This window comes from Neodiprion lecontei, chromosome 7 (genome assembly GCF_021901455.1).
Source record: "Neodiprion lecontei isolate iyNeoLeco1 chromosome 7, iyNeoLeco1.1, whole genome shotgun sequence".
In the NCBI taxonomy this organism is placed as follows: Eukaryota; Metazoa; Arthropoda; class Insecta; order Hymenoptera; family Diprionidae; genus Neodiprion; species Neodiprion lecontei.
This window is the reverse complement of record NC_060266.1, coordinates 21,374,848-21,388,283: the sequence shown is the minus strand read 5'-3', so window position 1 is coordinate 21,388,283 and position 13,436 is coordinate 21,374,848. Positions and strand designations below refer to the sequence as shown.

At 37.9% G+C, this 13,436-nt stretch overlaps 2 protein-coding genes across 2 annotated transcripts; one reads left to right on the top strand and one right to left on the bottom strand.

Moving 5' to 3' along the window:
- Positions 1–3,305: 3,305 nt before the first annotated feature.
- Positions 3,306–6,450, top strand: LOC107221331 (eukaryotic translation initiation factor 3 subunit E). Its single transcript, XM_015660275.2, has 9 exons — positions 3,306–3,512; positions 3,614–3,730; positions 3,861–4,022; positions 4,283–4,405; positions 4,512–4,744; positions 4,919–5,036; positions 5,102–5,313; positions 5,403–5,666; positions 5,757–6,450. Exons 1-8 carry the CDS (start codon positions 3,423–3,425, stop codon positions 5,659–5,661), a joined length of 1,314 nt encoding a protein of 437 aa, XP_015515761.1. The 5' UTR covers positions 3,306–3,422; the 3' UTR covers positions 5,662–5,666; positions 5,757–6,450.
- LOC107221330 (probable RNA helicase armi) lies at positions 6,208–11,320 on the bottom strand. The gene is made up of 6 exons (XM_015660274.2): positions 11,179–11,320; positions 9,644–10,481; positions 8,693–9,566; positions 7,380–8,587; positions 7,077–7,319; positions 6,208–6,992 (listed from the first exon to the last, which is right to left on the bottom strand). The coding sequence occupies exons 2-6, from the start codon at positions 10,466–10,468 to the stop codon at positions 6,651–6,653; spliced, it is 3,492 nt and encodes a 1,163-aa protein (XP_015515760.2). The 5' UTR covers positions 10,469–10,481; positions 11,179–11,320; the 3' UTR covers positions 6,208–6,650.
- Positions 11,321–13,436: the final 2,116 nt, after the last annotated feature.

The window sequence follows — 13,436 nt, the reverse complement described above, 5'->3', positions numbered from 1 at the left end:
TCTCCACTGTATAAGTCTACACTACCGAGATTTTTTTTTTCTGCGCGTTGAGCGTCGGCTTTCAAATGCTGCGCTTTATTTTATAACTGAAAGGTATCAAGTCCACGCGCAAAAGGCGCTGTGGAACTTGAAAAGTTTATTATTCATCAAAAAATTGACCAAAGAGCTGAAAGATCAGCACATCGGGAGTGTGTAACTTTTTTATATACTGTTTGCAAGCTCGACGCGCAAAAAGGCGCGTTGGATTTCCGTTCTTAGTTTACGCGCAAAAGGCTGCGTCTAATTCTCGGGATTAACCTACGCGCAATAAGGCGCGACAGGTTAAACTGTCAAAAATTTGTAATATCTGGGACTTGTCCCAAAAATTCTGTGGAAACCCAATCCACATCTGTATCTTTTTGCATTAGATACATTGCTATGCAGATTGTTGTTCTCAGATTAAAAATCGAATCGAAATTCGGAGAGAGGTTGGAGGGCATGCATTATTGTGTGGCGTGACGGTCGGTGGTCCTCTTCGACGCGAAGACTTCGAGCTCAGCATCTCTCCCCATCTAGCGTACCACGGAACGCGATAGATGGTCCAGAGATGCGTTTTGCCCATTCAGACGATCACAGAAATCAATTGAATGGAATAATGATCGGTAATGACCAAATAATTGAATTGAATAACAATTGAAAAATGGTTGCAGAGTGACAAGGAAATGTAAATTTAATCTTGTTAAAATTCACATGCTTAAAAATGGCCCAGAGACTCGAATACGGAGTCTTTGAGCAAAAAAATCTCTGTGATCGTTTGACGCTGTGAATTACAAAAGTTAGTAACATCACGGTACATCGCGACCTTCCTACCCTTACCCGTTTCCCAACGGAACCACCCAACGGAAAAGAGAGACTCACACACACATGCATAAGCCCCGCGACGGATCCCAAAACGTCCACCTACCTACCCGGTTACCTATATTCGATCTAAACGATTCTCCATTTTTTCCAACACACATCATTCTTCATCATTTGCGCCGTGGTCGCTGACTTACATTTTCGTTGGTTACCTGTTCGGAGCAAAATGTTTTTGTATCGTAGTCTGCTTACTCATCGTCAGAATGAAGTATCGCGGTTGTATCCCGCCAACCGTAAAATTGTATGTATTATCTTAGTAAATTTTGGCAGACTATCGGTACATCAACCTTTTGTAAGATGGATTAGAAACATCCTGTACGTTAATTCGTATTTTTCTAAACGAGCTAAACCTTCAATTGATCAATACTTGCTGGCCGTAAAAAAGTTACAAATGATTCGAGACATAACAGGCAGTTTGATTAAGTTACATTATGCCAGACTTTGGAATTTTATCAATCAAACAATCATATGAGTACGATTAACCAATACCTGGAATATATTCAAATCTCAGGTGATGCCACCGCTTAAACGACATCATCGGTAAATTCAAACGTAGATTATTACATCAGTTGCGAAACACAATTCGATCTCGCGAGTGCCGAGTAAGCGATGGTTACCTGTCGCGATGCTCATTCCACTTTTAGCAACGTGCAAAATTTCTAACTTCAATTAAGCTACGGTAAATTAAATTGCGAATAAAGAAATTATTCGACTGAAAGTCAAGCACGTTGCGATCGTGAATGAGCCTATCCATGCAGCTAAAAAATCGTAGATTTGTGTAACAGTTGTTACCGCCACGCCACGTGACAGAGGAATCCCAGGGAAATACCCGTAACCTGACACATGCAAACTCACCAACGTTGCCGAGCAATGGAGAAGTTACTCGGATGTCTCTGCTTAAATCTGGAATAAACAAAAAAGAAAACTCGAATTAATTTAGCAAGTTGGCTTTTCAGTTGTCAAATCAATTATTACTGGTGTCTACAACCATATTTATTGACAAGACTGAAGCCGTCAGCCAGAATTAACAGCCAAACGTTCTCGTGTTTATTCGCATAAGGTAGTGAAATCCGAAAATCAAAATTTTGTGAAATACCTCGAATCCCCGATACTTTTATATAATTATTAGGATAAAACAGTACCGCATTTTTCTATCTCCAAAAAATTTAACACATTTGACTACTAACATTGGGTGGTAGCTTCAGCTTAATTATTTATCGACTGTATGTTACGCAAGGACAAAATTTCGGCTTCGAATGTACATACATACCACCCTGAATTATCAAACAATGAATAAAAGAAGTATTGTTACCTCCTCTGGGCTGCTCCACACTTTACATGTTGTAGTTCTGGCAGCATCTCAGGCTGAACAGTGGAACACCGCACATTTTACACTGAAAACTTTATAAAGCTATAATCTAAGAATCTGCACCGTAATAACACTTGATTCTACATTCACTCTGACTTTCTGTGCTGTAGCTAGCTACCTGATCAATTGAATAGCGAAAACATGTCAACAGTGCAACTACGCATTTATCAGAAACAAGTGAACCGAAAATAAAAACAACACCGACCGACACAGAAAGAGAAGAATCGGTATCACTCGCTGAAGTTACACCAAACAATGAAAAATTGGGACACGAAATTCACCTTCAACGTTCGTAGAATGTATTTATTTCAATAACTCGGTTTTTCTTCAGGCTATGCACTGCTCCTCGTGTAATATTAAAAATGAGTATGGTGCGAGTACACTGATCGAACAACGTGACACAACCTGAACAACGCGGTCTGAATTTCGATCTGATACTGAGAGCACATAACTTCTCTCTGGTTGTTCGGAAGCAACTGATGCCGCACGGCGTTCAGAAGAAACGGATTTGAATCAGTTCTCTGCAGGACATATGATACCCCCCTTTGCGCTCTGTTTCTTTTCCCGTGAAGTGGGGGTAGCAGCTTGGCAGAGTGACAGAGAGGGGGGGGGGGGGGGAGAATTATTATCTTCTGTCCTTCAGAGAACCAATTTAAATCTGCTCATGAGACGCTTACGCCGTTGTTTACGCTCTATTTTATATATGCTCTCAATGGCCGGGTGAAAATACCACGTAAGCGACGCGCAATATGATCAAATGTTTACAGGATTTCCCTACATGCGAGGTCAGGTGTAAGTTTAAATTGTCTGACCACTTTCGGTCGAATGGAATACACCTAAAACAGATGTAAAATGAGAAAAAAAAATTGTGAACCTTATCCTTTTTCAATCCGTTAAAATTGGCCAATTGGTGCAGAGAATATTTTATTTTCAAAAAGTTTAATTTTACAAACGCTATTTGGCGGCATAAGCTGAAATTAGTCGAGGCCGAAAATGGGAGTCGTGTTTCCGATATTGAAACGCGTTAGTTTGTGCCTCTTTCCTTTTTTAGGGCATGCACAAGAGGTGCGTGATCCTCAATATTCCCGGTTTCTTCTCTGTGGTGTAAAGGTGCCGTTTAATATTCGCTACTATTATTTTGTTGATCAAAAATAATATGGCGAAGTTTGATCTGACGGCCCGAATAGGGCAATACCTTGATCGGCATCTGGTATTCCCGCTGTTGGAATTTCTATCTGCAAAGGAGGTGAGTGATTCTCTGCCAGCTTGATTGACTGTCATCAGGTTGTTGAGCATGGCGGTTTTTAGGTTATCGATGAATAACGCGACGTTGAATCGCCATTACAGATTTATGACGAGAATGAGCTTCTACAGGCGAAATTGGACATCCTGAGCAAAACCAACATGATCGATTACGCCATCGATATCAGGAAACAACTTTATCCGAATTTCGAAGTGCCGGAGGTAGGCGATTATGTCGACCAATGGTTCAGGTTTCGTTAATGATAATTAACAATCGAACCGTCGATAAGGATAAAATGCTTTCCATCTCCCATGGTTTGGTGAAAATTTTTAAGATTTAATATTTTTACAGGAACTTAACGAACGCCGTAATCGGGTATTGCAAGAGCTTGGTGATCTTGAAGATAATGCCTCAGTCATCTTGAAATTGATGAGCGATGATGATACTATGGAAACTATGGAAAAAATGAGGGACTCGAAGTCCCTCAACCACTTTCTCCTTAAGGAATCAGATGTAATTCTATATTTATATATTGTCTGAAGTATTGAGATATGTTTATCAATTTTTCACGTGTATGCAATAACAGCATACACTTCTTGAAGTATCGAAAGCATGAAATTTTTTTTTTTTTATCGAATGGGAATAATGAATTGTTGACGGCTTACAAGGAAGAAAAATATTGCTGGAGTTATCCTGAATTTAGGGTTTTGGATTTTTTAGAATTTATTGTTGTCTTATGTTCTAACACTTTAATGATGCGATAAAAATTACAGTTCAGAGTGGAGATGATGGAGAGCTTGGTCAAGTTGGCAAAGTATCGTTATGAGTGCGGAACCTACTCGGTTTCAACGTCGTACTTGTACTTCTACATGCTTGTGATGCCACCAACCGATAGAGTAAATATTCTTCAAATTTTATAGACTTATTTGCGCTAAGGTTACATAATAATTCATGGTGTCATGTGACTTACTTTTTTAAACGTGACTATTTTCTGTTCAACAGAACTACTTGGATGTCCTGTGGGGAAAATTGGCGTCAGAAATCTTAGTTCAAAATTGGGAAACCGCGCTGGAAGACGTTAATAAACTCAGAGAGTACATAGACAGTAACGCTATTGGCAACACTCTTCAGGTTCTTCAACAACGCACTTGGCTCATTCACTGGAGTCTGTTCGTTTTCTTCAATCATGTTAAAGGCAGGGACCTTATCATTGAAATGTTCTTGTACAGACCACAGTGAGTACAAACACTCCCGATTTTGTCTAAGAATAGAATTTACATTATATTGTTTATCGATTCGTTGATGAAGAAGATTTTTGACGCAATTTTGTTTCATCTTGTATAATTTTCCTACTCATTCGTCAATTCTGGTGTTGAGTGGGTGACAAAACAGAGCCTTTTGGATTACAGCTACTTGAACGCAATACAGACAATGTGTCCGCATATTCTACGCTATTTGGCAACAGCGGTAATCATAAATCGATCGAGGCGGTCTACCCTGAAAGATCTGGTGAAAGTTATCCAACAGGTAAATTCAGTTACGAAATCTTGATCTGCAGTGTTTGATAATTCCGGTATAATTTTCACGTTTAGGAATCCTACACGTATCGGGATCCAATCACTGAATTTTTGGAGCACCTGTATGTGAACTTTGATTTTGATGGAGCTCGTCAGAAACTGCAAGAATGTCAGACAGTCGTCTTCAATGACTTCTTCTTAATTGCTCTGCTGAATGAGTTTGTCGAAAACGCTAGATTAATGATATTCGAAACATTCTGCAGAATCCACCAATGCATCAGTATTGAGTAAGTATTGGCCTACTTTGTAGGACATTCTAATTTTGTAATTTTTCGTGGAGATGATTGGATGCCAGCTAATTTTTATGCTCTTTTAGTATGTTGGCTGAAAAACTTAATATGAAAGCTGATGTTGCGGAATGTTGGATAGTCAATCTAATTCGCAATGCAAGATTGGACGCAAAGATTGACAGTAAGCTGGGACATGTTGTTATGGGTGGACAGCCAGCTTCTCCGTACCAACAGCTGGTTGAAAAAATCGAGACTCTGAGCGTGCGAAGTGAAGCTCTGGAGAATCTTATTGAGCGGAAATTGAAGGCGAAAAATCAGGATTCAGTTAGCATAGTCTGGAATTAGCAAAGGTATGTATTGGTTCTTTCAGATGAGTTTAAACGTGCAAAAATACGATATGTTATAGAAAATGTTATTTGACCATGCTCTATTCATTTCAGGTTCTACAATGTATAAAGATTTCCACCATTTTAAACATTTTATAATCAGGATAACGATGTTCAGACGAAAAACGAAGAATTTTGTAACAAACTTCCACCGGATGTGTACCGTTTTTCTACAGTCATTTAAGATCACCATGTCAAGTCAATTTCGTTGTAAGCAGTACATACGTGAAATCAATAAACTGATTCTAATGAAAAGAATTCAATTTGACGATTAGCCCCTTGGTATTCGTACGGTTTATAGGAATAATCGAAAAATTATTTTCAAAATGATAAAAAATATTTCATATAAACTTAGAAAGAAATATAATTTGTCAAAATTTATTATTTCATATGCCAAAAATACAAAATATTCTTGTATAAAAAATGGTATCTCGCAGAAAGTAGACAAGAAAAAACGTTGTAACGAATAGACTTTTGGATTTATTAAATATAGTTAATATTTTTATTATCTGTAGTATGAAATTTATATCTTCATATTTGTTATTCTCATGAATACTAGTTTGAATACTTTGAAAGTTACGTTATCTCCTTATACGCCTGATGCATGAGAAAGATTAAAAAAAAAAAAAAAACCAGTAAATAATTAAAACATTCCCGTTGAGCTGGTCGGATGAAAAAGTCTCCAATTTTCGCAAAGCGGAACAGTCTTAAAACTTTTGACTTATCTCTGAATATTTAATCTCTAGTTCCAGTTGTTTGGAAGTAAAGTTCGATAAAAAAAAAACAATTTGAAAATTTATCGTTCACTTTAAAAAATTAAAAATTATATATTTAAATAGCACTATTGTAACTAACGTATCTAAATAACTTTTAGGAACATATTCTTTATCCTGTGTACAATAAATCATAGATGCAATGATTACAGTTAAAAAAAAATATTCATCAGCACTACTCATTGATAATCGCTGATGAAAAGAAATCACAGCCAGTGTAAGAATTCTTGTCAATACAATACGTAATCACTGTTCTCCAGTAAGGATCTTGTGATAATAAATGTGGATTTCCCAGAATAATTAATAGTGCCCGAGCCCTGGTAATAGCGACATTCAAACGGTGTGGAGAAGCGATAAAACCAAGACATCGTTTAACATCTTCTTGGACTAGATCGCTTATCGATCTGACTGCAGATAGAATAATAACATTTCGTTCTTGTCCTTGAAACTCTTCCACACTGCCAACTTTTGGCAATGTTGTATTCATCTCTGCAAGTAAATCCCGAATATGACGAGCCTGGAGAAAATATAAAAATGAAATAGAACCAAATTTTTGCACTCTGTATAATTAATCCGAAATTGAAACGTTTCAGAATCTTACTTGTTTAGTGTAAGGTGCTATAATCCCAATATCGTCAGGGCCAAGTCCGTGGCTGTAAAGTTTTAGTATATAAAAGTAAGCCTGAGCAGCTTCTTCCGGATTATACCAGCTTGGACTATCTTGATCCTGATAATTCTCGCCGAGAACGCCATGGAAAACTATCGCAGGTGGAAAATCGTCGCGTTCAGGTAAATCGTTAGCGACTGAAGTGAGCAGGTCACCTTCTTTTCCTTGCCTTGTAATCTAGAGATTTGACAAACGATCATTAATTATCATTCAACCAAGAGAGCTAAAGATTATTACCTGCGCCTCGAGCTCAGAATCATAGAATAACGAATTCGGAAGTGCGAGAATTTCCGGCAAGCTGCGATAGTTCATGATGAGTTTAGTAACTAGTCGTGGATCGTAGCCCCTCTCAAATCCTTCCAAGTCTCGTTGGTAAGGGAAGCGCTGAAGCAACCGAGACAGAAAAGACAACCCAAGTCCAAAATGCGATGCGTATTTACTTTGGACGACAGGTCCAAGCTGCATTGGGTCTCCAGCCAAAATTACATGCCCGGTATCGGCATGAATGAAATTTAATGGCACTAATATTTCCGGCTCTGTAGCTTGTCCAGCTTCGTCAACAAAAACGTGGGTGAAGTGACCTCGAGGAAAGCCCATGTTATGCAGTATGCCCAATGAGATGCAAGTACCGACTGTGATTCTGTGCCGTCCCAAAACACTTGCACTGCAGCTCGGTCTTATGCCGTTGGCATTGTGGTCAGGAGTATTTCGAGTTCCCTCTCGAGCCAAGTCACCTACAGCGCAATACGGGATTAGTTTCTGCGGAATTGACCCATCTGTGGTGCAGTGAAACCCTATCAATCTGACCAAATCGCCCGGTTTCAAAACTCCGCTGTCTAAAAGTCTTTCCGATATTAGATTGGCTGAACTATTCGAAGGCGTCGCAACCAACAGTCTGCTTTCGGGTATGGTCCTAAATATCTGCAATATCGTTTCGCAAAGAGTTATCGTTTTCCCTGTTCCTGGTGGCCCAAATATGACGTAAGGCAACGGGTGAGCTGGACTCTGCAAAACGTTACGCACAGCCTCTTTCTGGTAGTAATTCAACGCCCTGTTGAACCATACTAATTTGCGTTTTTTTATTTGTAAAACGCACGAATCAGTGTCTCCAGTCTTCGAACATGCCTGCGCATTCGGTTGCAGGCCTGGAGTAACATCATTTTGTCGTGCAAACGTACTGTTTCTGGATTCTCCATCGTCACTCATTTCCAAAAGTTCCAGTTGCGGTGGTTTGGGTACAATTTTTGTAGGAAATAAAAATTCTTTTCCCAGATGATTTATCGCCAAGTTAACGGCCGTGTGACAGCGACTCGACGGTGTTTGGGAGCACTTGAATGTCACTTCGCATCGTTCGCCGTTATATTTTTCATGGAAAGCTGGATTGAACTTGAGTAAAATCTCCGAGTTCTTTACCTCGTGAATGCATCCCTCGTACTTTATTTCACCTATGAAAAATAAGGATAAAAGCATCAGTTTCAATGACAAGAGTAGAAACTTCCTCTGTCAGGAGTCGACGAAGTTAAAAGTTGTGAGAACTGCTCATAATTCACCTTTGCTGGAGTCCCAATTGAAAGAAACTATGGCTTTGTCTCCGACTAAGAGCGATGGTCGTTTTTCCGCTAGTCCTGGCACTTCAAGGGCGAGAAATTCTCCGCAAAATCTCATGACTGTACTGCTTATGTCGTATCGTTGTAAAGCTATAGAATCAGCTATGCTTTCCAAGTACAACAGAGCATGAAATCGATCTCTGTAATTTTGAAACGTCAAATCTTCGAATAAGCAAGGCACGGTTTCTTCTATCGCCACAATGCCGCTCCGAAAAGGTATTTTATCATTTTCTAGGCGCAATACGACATCCCATAAGTGTTGAGGTATTTTGAATATTCCAGGCCTGACAGTAATGAACTTTGGTGCTTGACAGGTTCTAACGCCACGAACACAGGTCGATTGATCGAACTCGTTTTGCTTGTAAATTTTGTTTCCCCTTGGATTTTGACCGCTTTGCACGTTATGATTTACGGAGTTTTTCAAACTAACATTGAAGCGAAACATGCGATGGACTTTCAGATGTTTGAAGATGAACAGAAACATTTCTTCCGAATACCCGACAAATTTTGCATGGCATCTGAATACATATGTTATTGATTCCGAAGGCTGCAATACTGACGCAGTATCTATTTTTGGTCGCAACAAAGTCAATTGCGACATGGATTTTTTTGACAGAAAACATCCTTTGAGTAACGTCTGTGGGTGAAGTCCATTATTTTTTATCTCTATCGAAATATCTCTCATTTCAAGCAATTGCAAATCGAACATCAAATTATTTGTGACAACTATCCCATATTTTTCTTCTCCAAAAGTTTCTTGTTTTTCATTTACAGTTTCAGTTTGAGCCTGATTATTGAACAATTGTCTTTGCGACACCTAGAAAGGACATAAATGAACTTGTACAATTTTTCAGAGGACTTCAGTAATCTATTACACTCAGGAATTCATTTTACCTGATGCATTAGCGGAACGACCGACAATGACCTCCACGTCTGCATTCCTTGATCACTTTCGATGCTATCTGCGACAACTTTATCGCCGACACATGGAATATATCCAGGCTCGCAGTTGGCTTTGTTAAAAACGATGTTATGCTGTATGGTACCAGAACCAGACTTGACGTCATAGGCAGATACAACACCAGTGGCGAGTTTTGACCTTAGAGGAAAAATTTTGTCAACCTGAAGAACTTCCCCGCTGAAATCTACAACGTTGTCGTCAACTGCTACTATGGTTTGAAGTTTGACCCAATCCCCGACGATGGGCAAAAATTCAGAGGTGATTTCGTCAAGGCTGAAGGAAATTTGGCCAGGCTCAATAAAAACCATCCTCTGCTCCCTGCGCATCACCTTTCCAACAATAACGCGATTCAGCATTTGGGATTTTACCGCATCTTCGGTGCAAGTTGCCACTTCGTTTTCCCATTCGTCATCAATGATTGATAAAATTTTTTTTATCTTTAGCTCCTCACCCTTTGTCCTCTGGAACGCCAGGTAATACACTTTGGCTCCAACTCGGATTTCTCCGATAGAAGCATTTACGTTTTGGCATTCAAATTTATCATCTATTATAAAGTATTCGGACCTAATTTCCGTTACGATACCAGTTTTGTGAAAGCATCCTTCTATTTCTTCTTCAGTTATCTCTCGATTATCGCAGTTGTTCAATTTAACATTTTGCTCGCCCTCCAACTGTTGTATCAAATCAGCTAAATCCGGCTCGGGAGGCTCGGAGAAACCGAGCACTTTTTTAAATACCCCGTACAATAAGGATACCATTTTCACTTAGTATCTGAAATTCCGATTAATTTGATTCAACTGAACTTTGAAATGACAGAAGGATCGTGGATGAATTTTTTCATAATCAAGATTTCACGGCTAAATTTAACACAATGTTGAAGTTAGTAACGTTATCGTAACCGAAGATTCAGAAAAGATATACTTTTTACTGAGTTTTATAATGATTGTGAAGGAACTATCATTTCAAAATATGAATACCTATTGTTTTATTACGTTTACTAAATTTTAGGCAATTCTAAAGCTGCACAATAATAGTTTTTCCATTAATATGAATCTTTTTAATAACGTTACTAACTTCAGCATGATAATTCCATTGGGTTTAAATATGATCCTAGTGAAAGTATTCGAGATTTATAATTTCTATTAACTAATCGACTTTACACATAATATATTAGATCCTGTTACTTTTTGTCTAAAATAGTAACAGTCGATATAGTTGGTTTTTAACTTTTGTGCAAAAAACTGGTTTATTATGTAATCGTCGCCCTCATTTTATTTATATCCATTTCCATGGGAAAACAACTTTATATCTGTATCAACTGTAACTGTTTGTTTGAAATTTTTTTTCAGTAGTTATATCACTTCCAGACTGAAATGAAGCTTACAAGTTGAAACCAGTTGCCTTTACAAAATGCGAACAATAGCTTGTATGAAAATTTCTATCAAGTCTGATGATACTCGGATGATACCTTTCCGCCGGTCGATGATATCTCCACTCGGTGACCTTTAGGTACTCCAATTCCTTGCGCAGCGATTGTACTCGTTTGAGGTGCAAGTCTTTGACAAGTTTTTTCTGTTGTTTCTGAACGTCAATGTCAGTTTTAATTTGACTGAATATCTTGCTCTGCGTCAGTTCTAAATCTTGAGATTCATTTTGATCTGACGAGACTAATCCTCCCGATGACAATCCAGGGGGGTTCATTATTCTGTGCGGTTGGATTTTTAGCTTTTCTATTAAAGAAAAAAAAATGGCTTTCTTATTATCATGATAAACTGTCTTGTAAACAAATATGAAACTAACTAATTATAATCAATTTTTCGTTTACGGGAGATTGATGAAAATTGGAGGCGAATGGAGAGCGTATTTATCTACTTAATGAATTTGTGACAGTATACCTTCTCCAAAGTGGATACTTTCATCGTATATCCCATAGGCTGCCCTTTTTCCCTTATTTAATGCCCGGCTAGGTGAAGTTGGATTAGCTAGGTTACAATCGAAGCGCACACGTCAAAGCACGCCGAAGACACGAGCAGAAAATTGCGAGTGGTAAATTTTCTAGTAAAAAATAATCGATTTTCAATTGAATCGATTGTTTTTGCCTGATTAATCGAGTATAATCGATTATTTTTCAAACTCGATTAATCGATTGACTCGATCGATTATTTTTCTTTACAATTGGTTTTTGTTTTTACTCCCATGAACGATGCAATAGAATATCAATTTATACGATTTATGTGATTAAAGTATCAATTATTATCATTGTCTTACGTACTAAGTAACTATTTTATATAATAAATGTAAGATAAATGTATATTTTCACCTGGAATTGAAAAATATTATGCATGAAATCGTGAAATTATAAATTATTAAAAAATTATTCCGCTATTAAGACTACATACTGAAATGTTCGAAATTTTTCACCTTTAAAAAAAAATACAAAACAATCGATTAATCGATTCATTTTTACCAATTCAATCGATTCATGTTCGATTCTTTTTTTTTGGACTCGATTAATCGATGCATCGATTATTTTTAGTTCAGTGGCCATCGCTAGTCGCGAGAAACAATTGATCTTCGATTATAATCGATTATTTTCATCACTTGATTAATCGATTATTATTCATGACAATAGAAATCGAATTTTTAGCGTAAATGGTGGCGGCCAGACTCATTTGAATTGTAAAATAATTCACGAAATTCATTTCATAATTGAATTAAACATTCAAGTCGTTCGTAATAATAATATATATCAAAGGTGACTAGATTATGTCAAATTTACGCTTTGACTGAATGCAACTAAATGAAGCCGATCAAAGGCGACTGAGACCATAATAGAGGAACTCGCAAAAGATTATCGAAATGATCGCACAATCAAATATATTCTTGGTCAATTTAATCGATTATGAACGATTATTGTTTGATCATTGAGCAAACAATGCATCGATTGTTTTTGGCAAAATACCCGTTGGTAGGATTTTCACGGGCAGCAAAATTTTGTCATAATATTTTGCTTGCCCAATAGACAATAGCAGACAATGGTACCGGCAATAAAATATGACATTCACACTCGTTGTCAATGCGCACGAAATGGTACTTCCCTGCTTTAATGGCATTCCTATTGCTAAACTAGAGCCAAACTATAGAGGAAAGTCTGAAAATTTTTATTAAAATAATAATAAATAATAATAATACATCGTCTACTACTTTATACTCATTCGGTGTCTTCAAAATAAAGTACAAATATATACCAGAGATGAGTAGGGAGATCTCCAACGCTCGGCTTTTCGTGATACCAGCTAGGTTGGAGCGTCGACGTGACACCTAGGCGGCCACGCACCGAAGGTGGCCCATTTCCGACCTGACACCTAGGCGGCCATGCACCGAAGGTGGCCCACAATCGTGCATATATAGATATACTCGGTCGCTCGAGCAAGCGGTTGCCAATCGCATCCTTGTCCCCGCTCGCACTAATGTTTCCAGGAATGCAAGAATTGGGATTTTTTTGTTTCAATTATGAATGTCAGCGAATAAAAGTATCTCCAGATTTGATAAATTTTGGATTCAATTAGCGGACGCTGAACCAAAATAATTAACCATTCCCAGCCCGAATACTTCTTTTTTTTTAATAAATATTATTTTTTTATTGATATGAAAATATGTGACGCCTGGTGTTCTCGAATATTTGTACGCGCTGTCTATGGAAAAATATACGAAGCCAGCTCGATA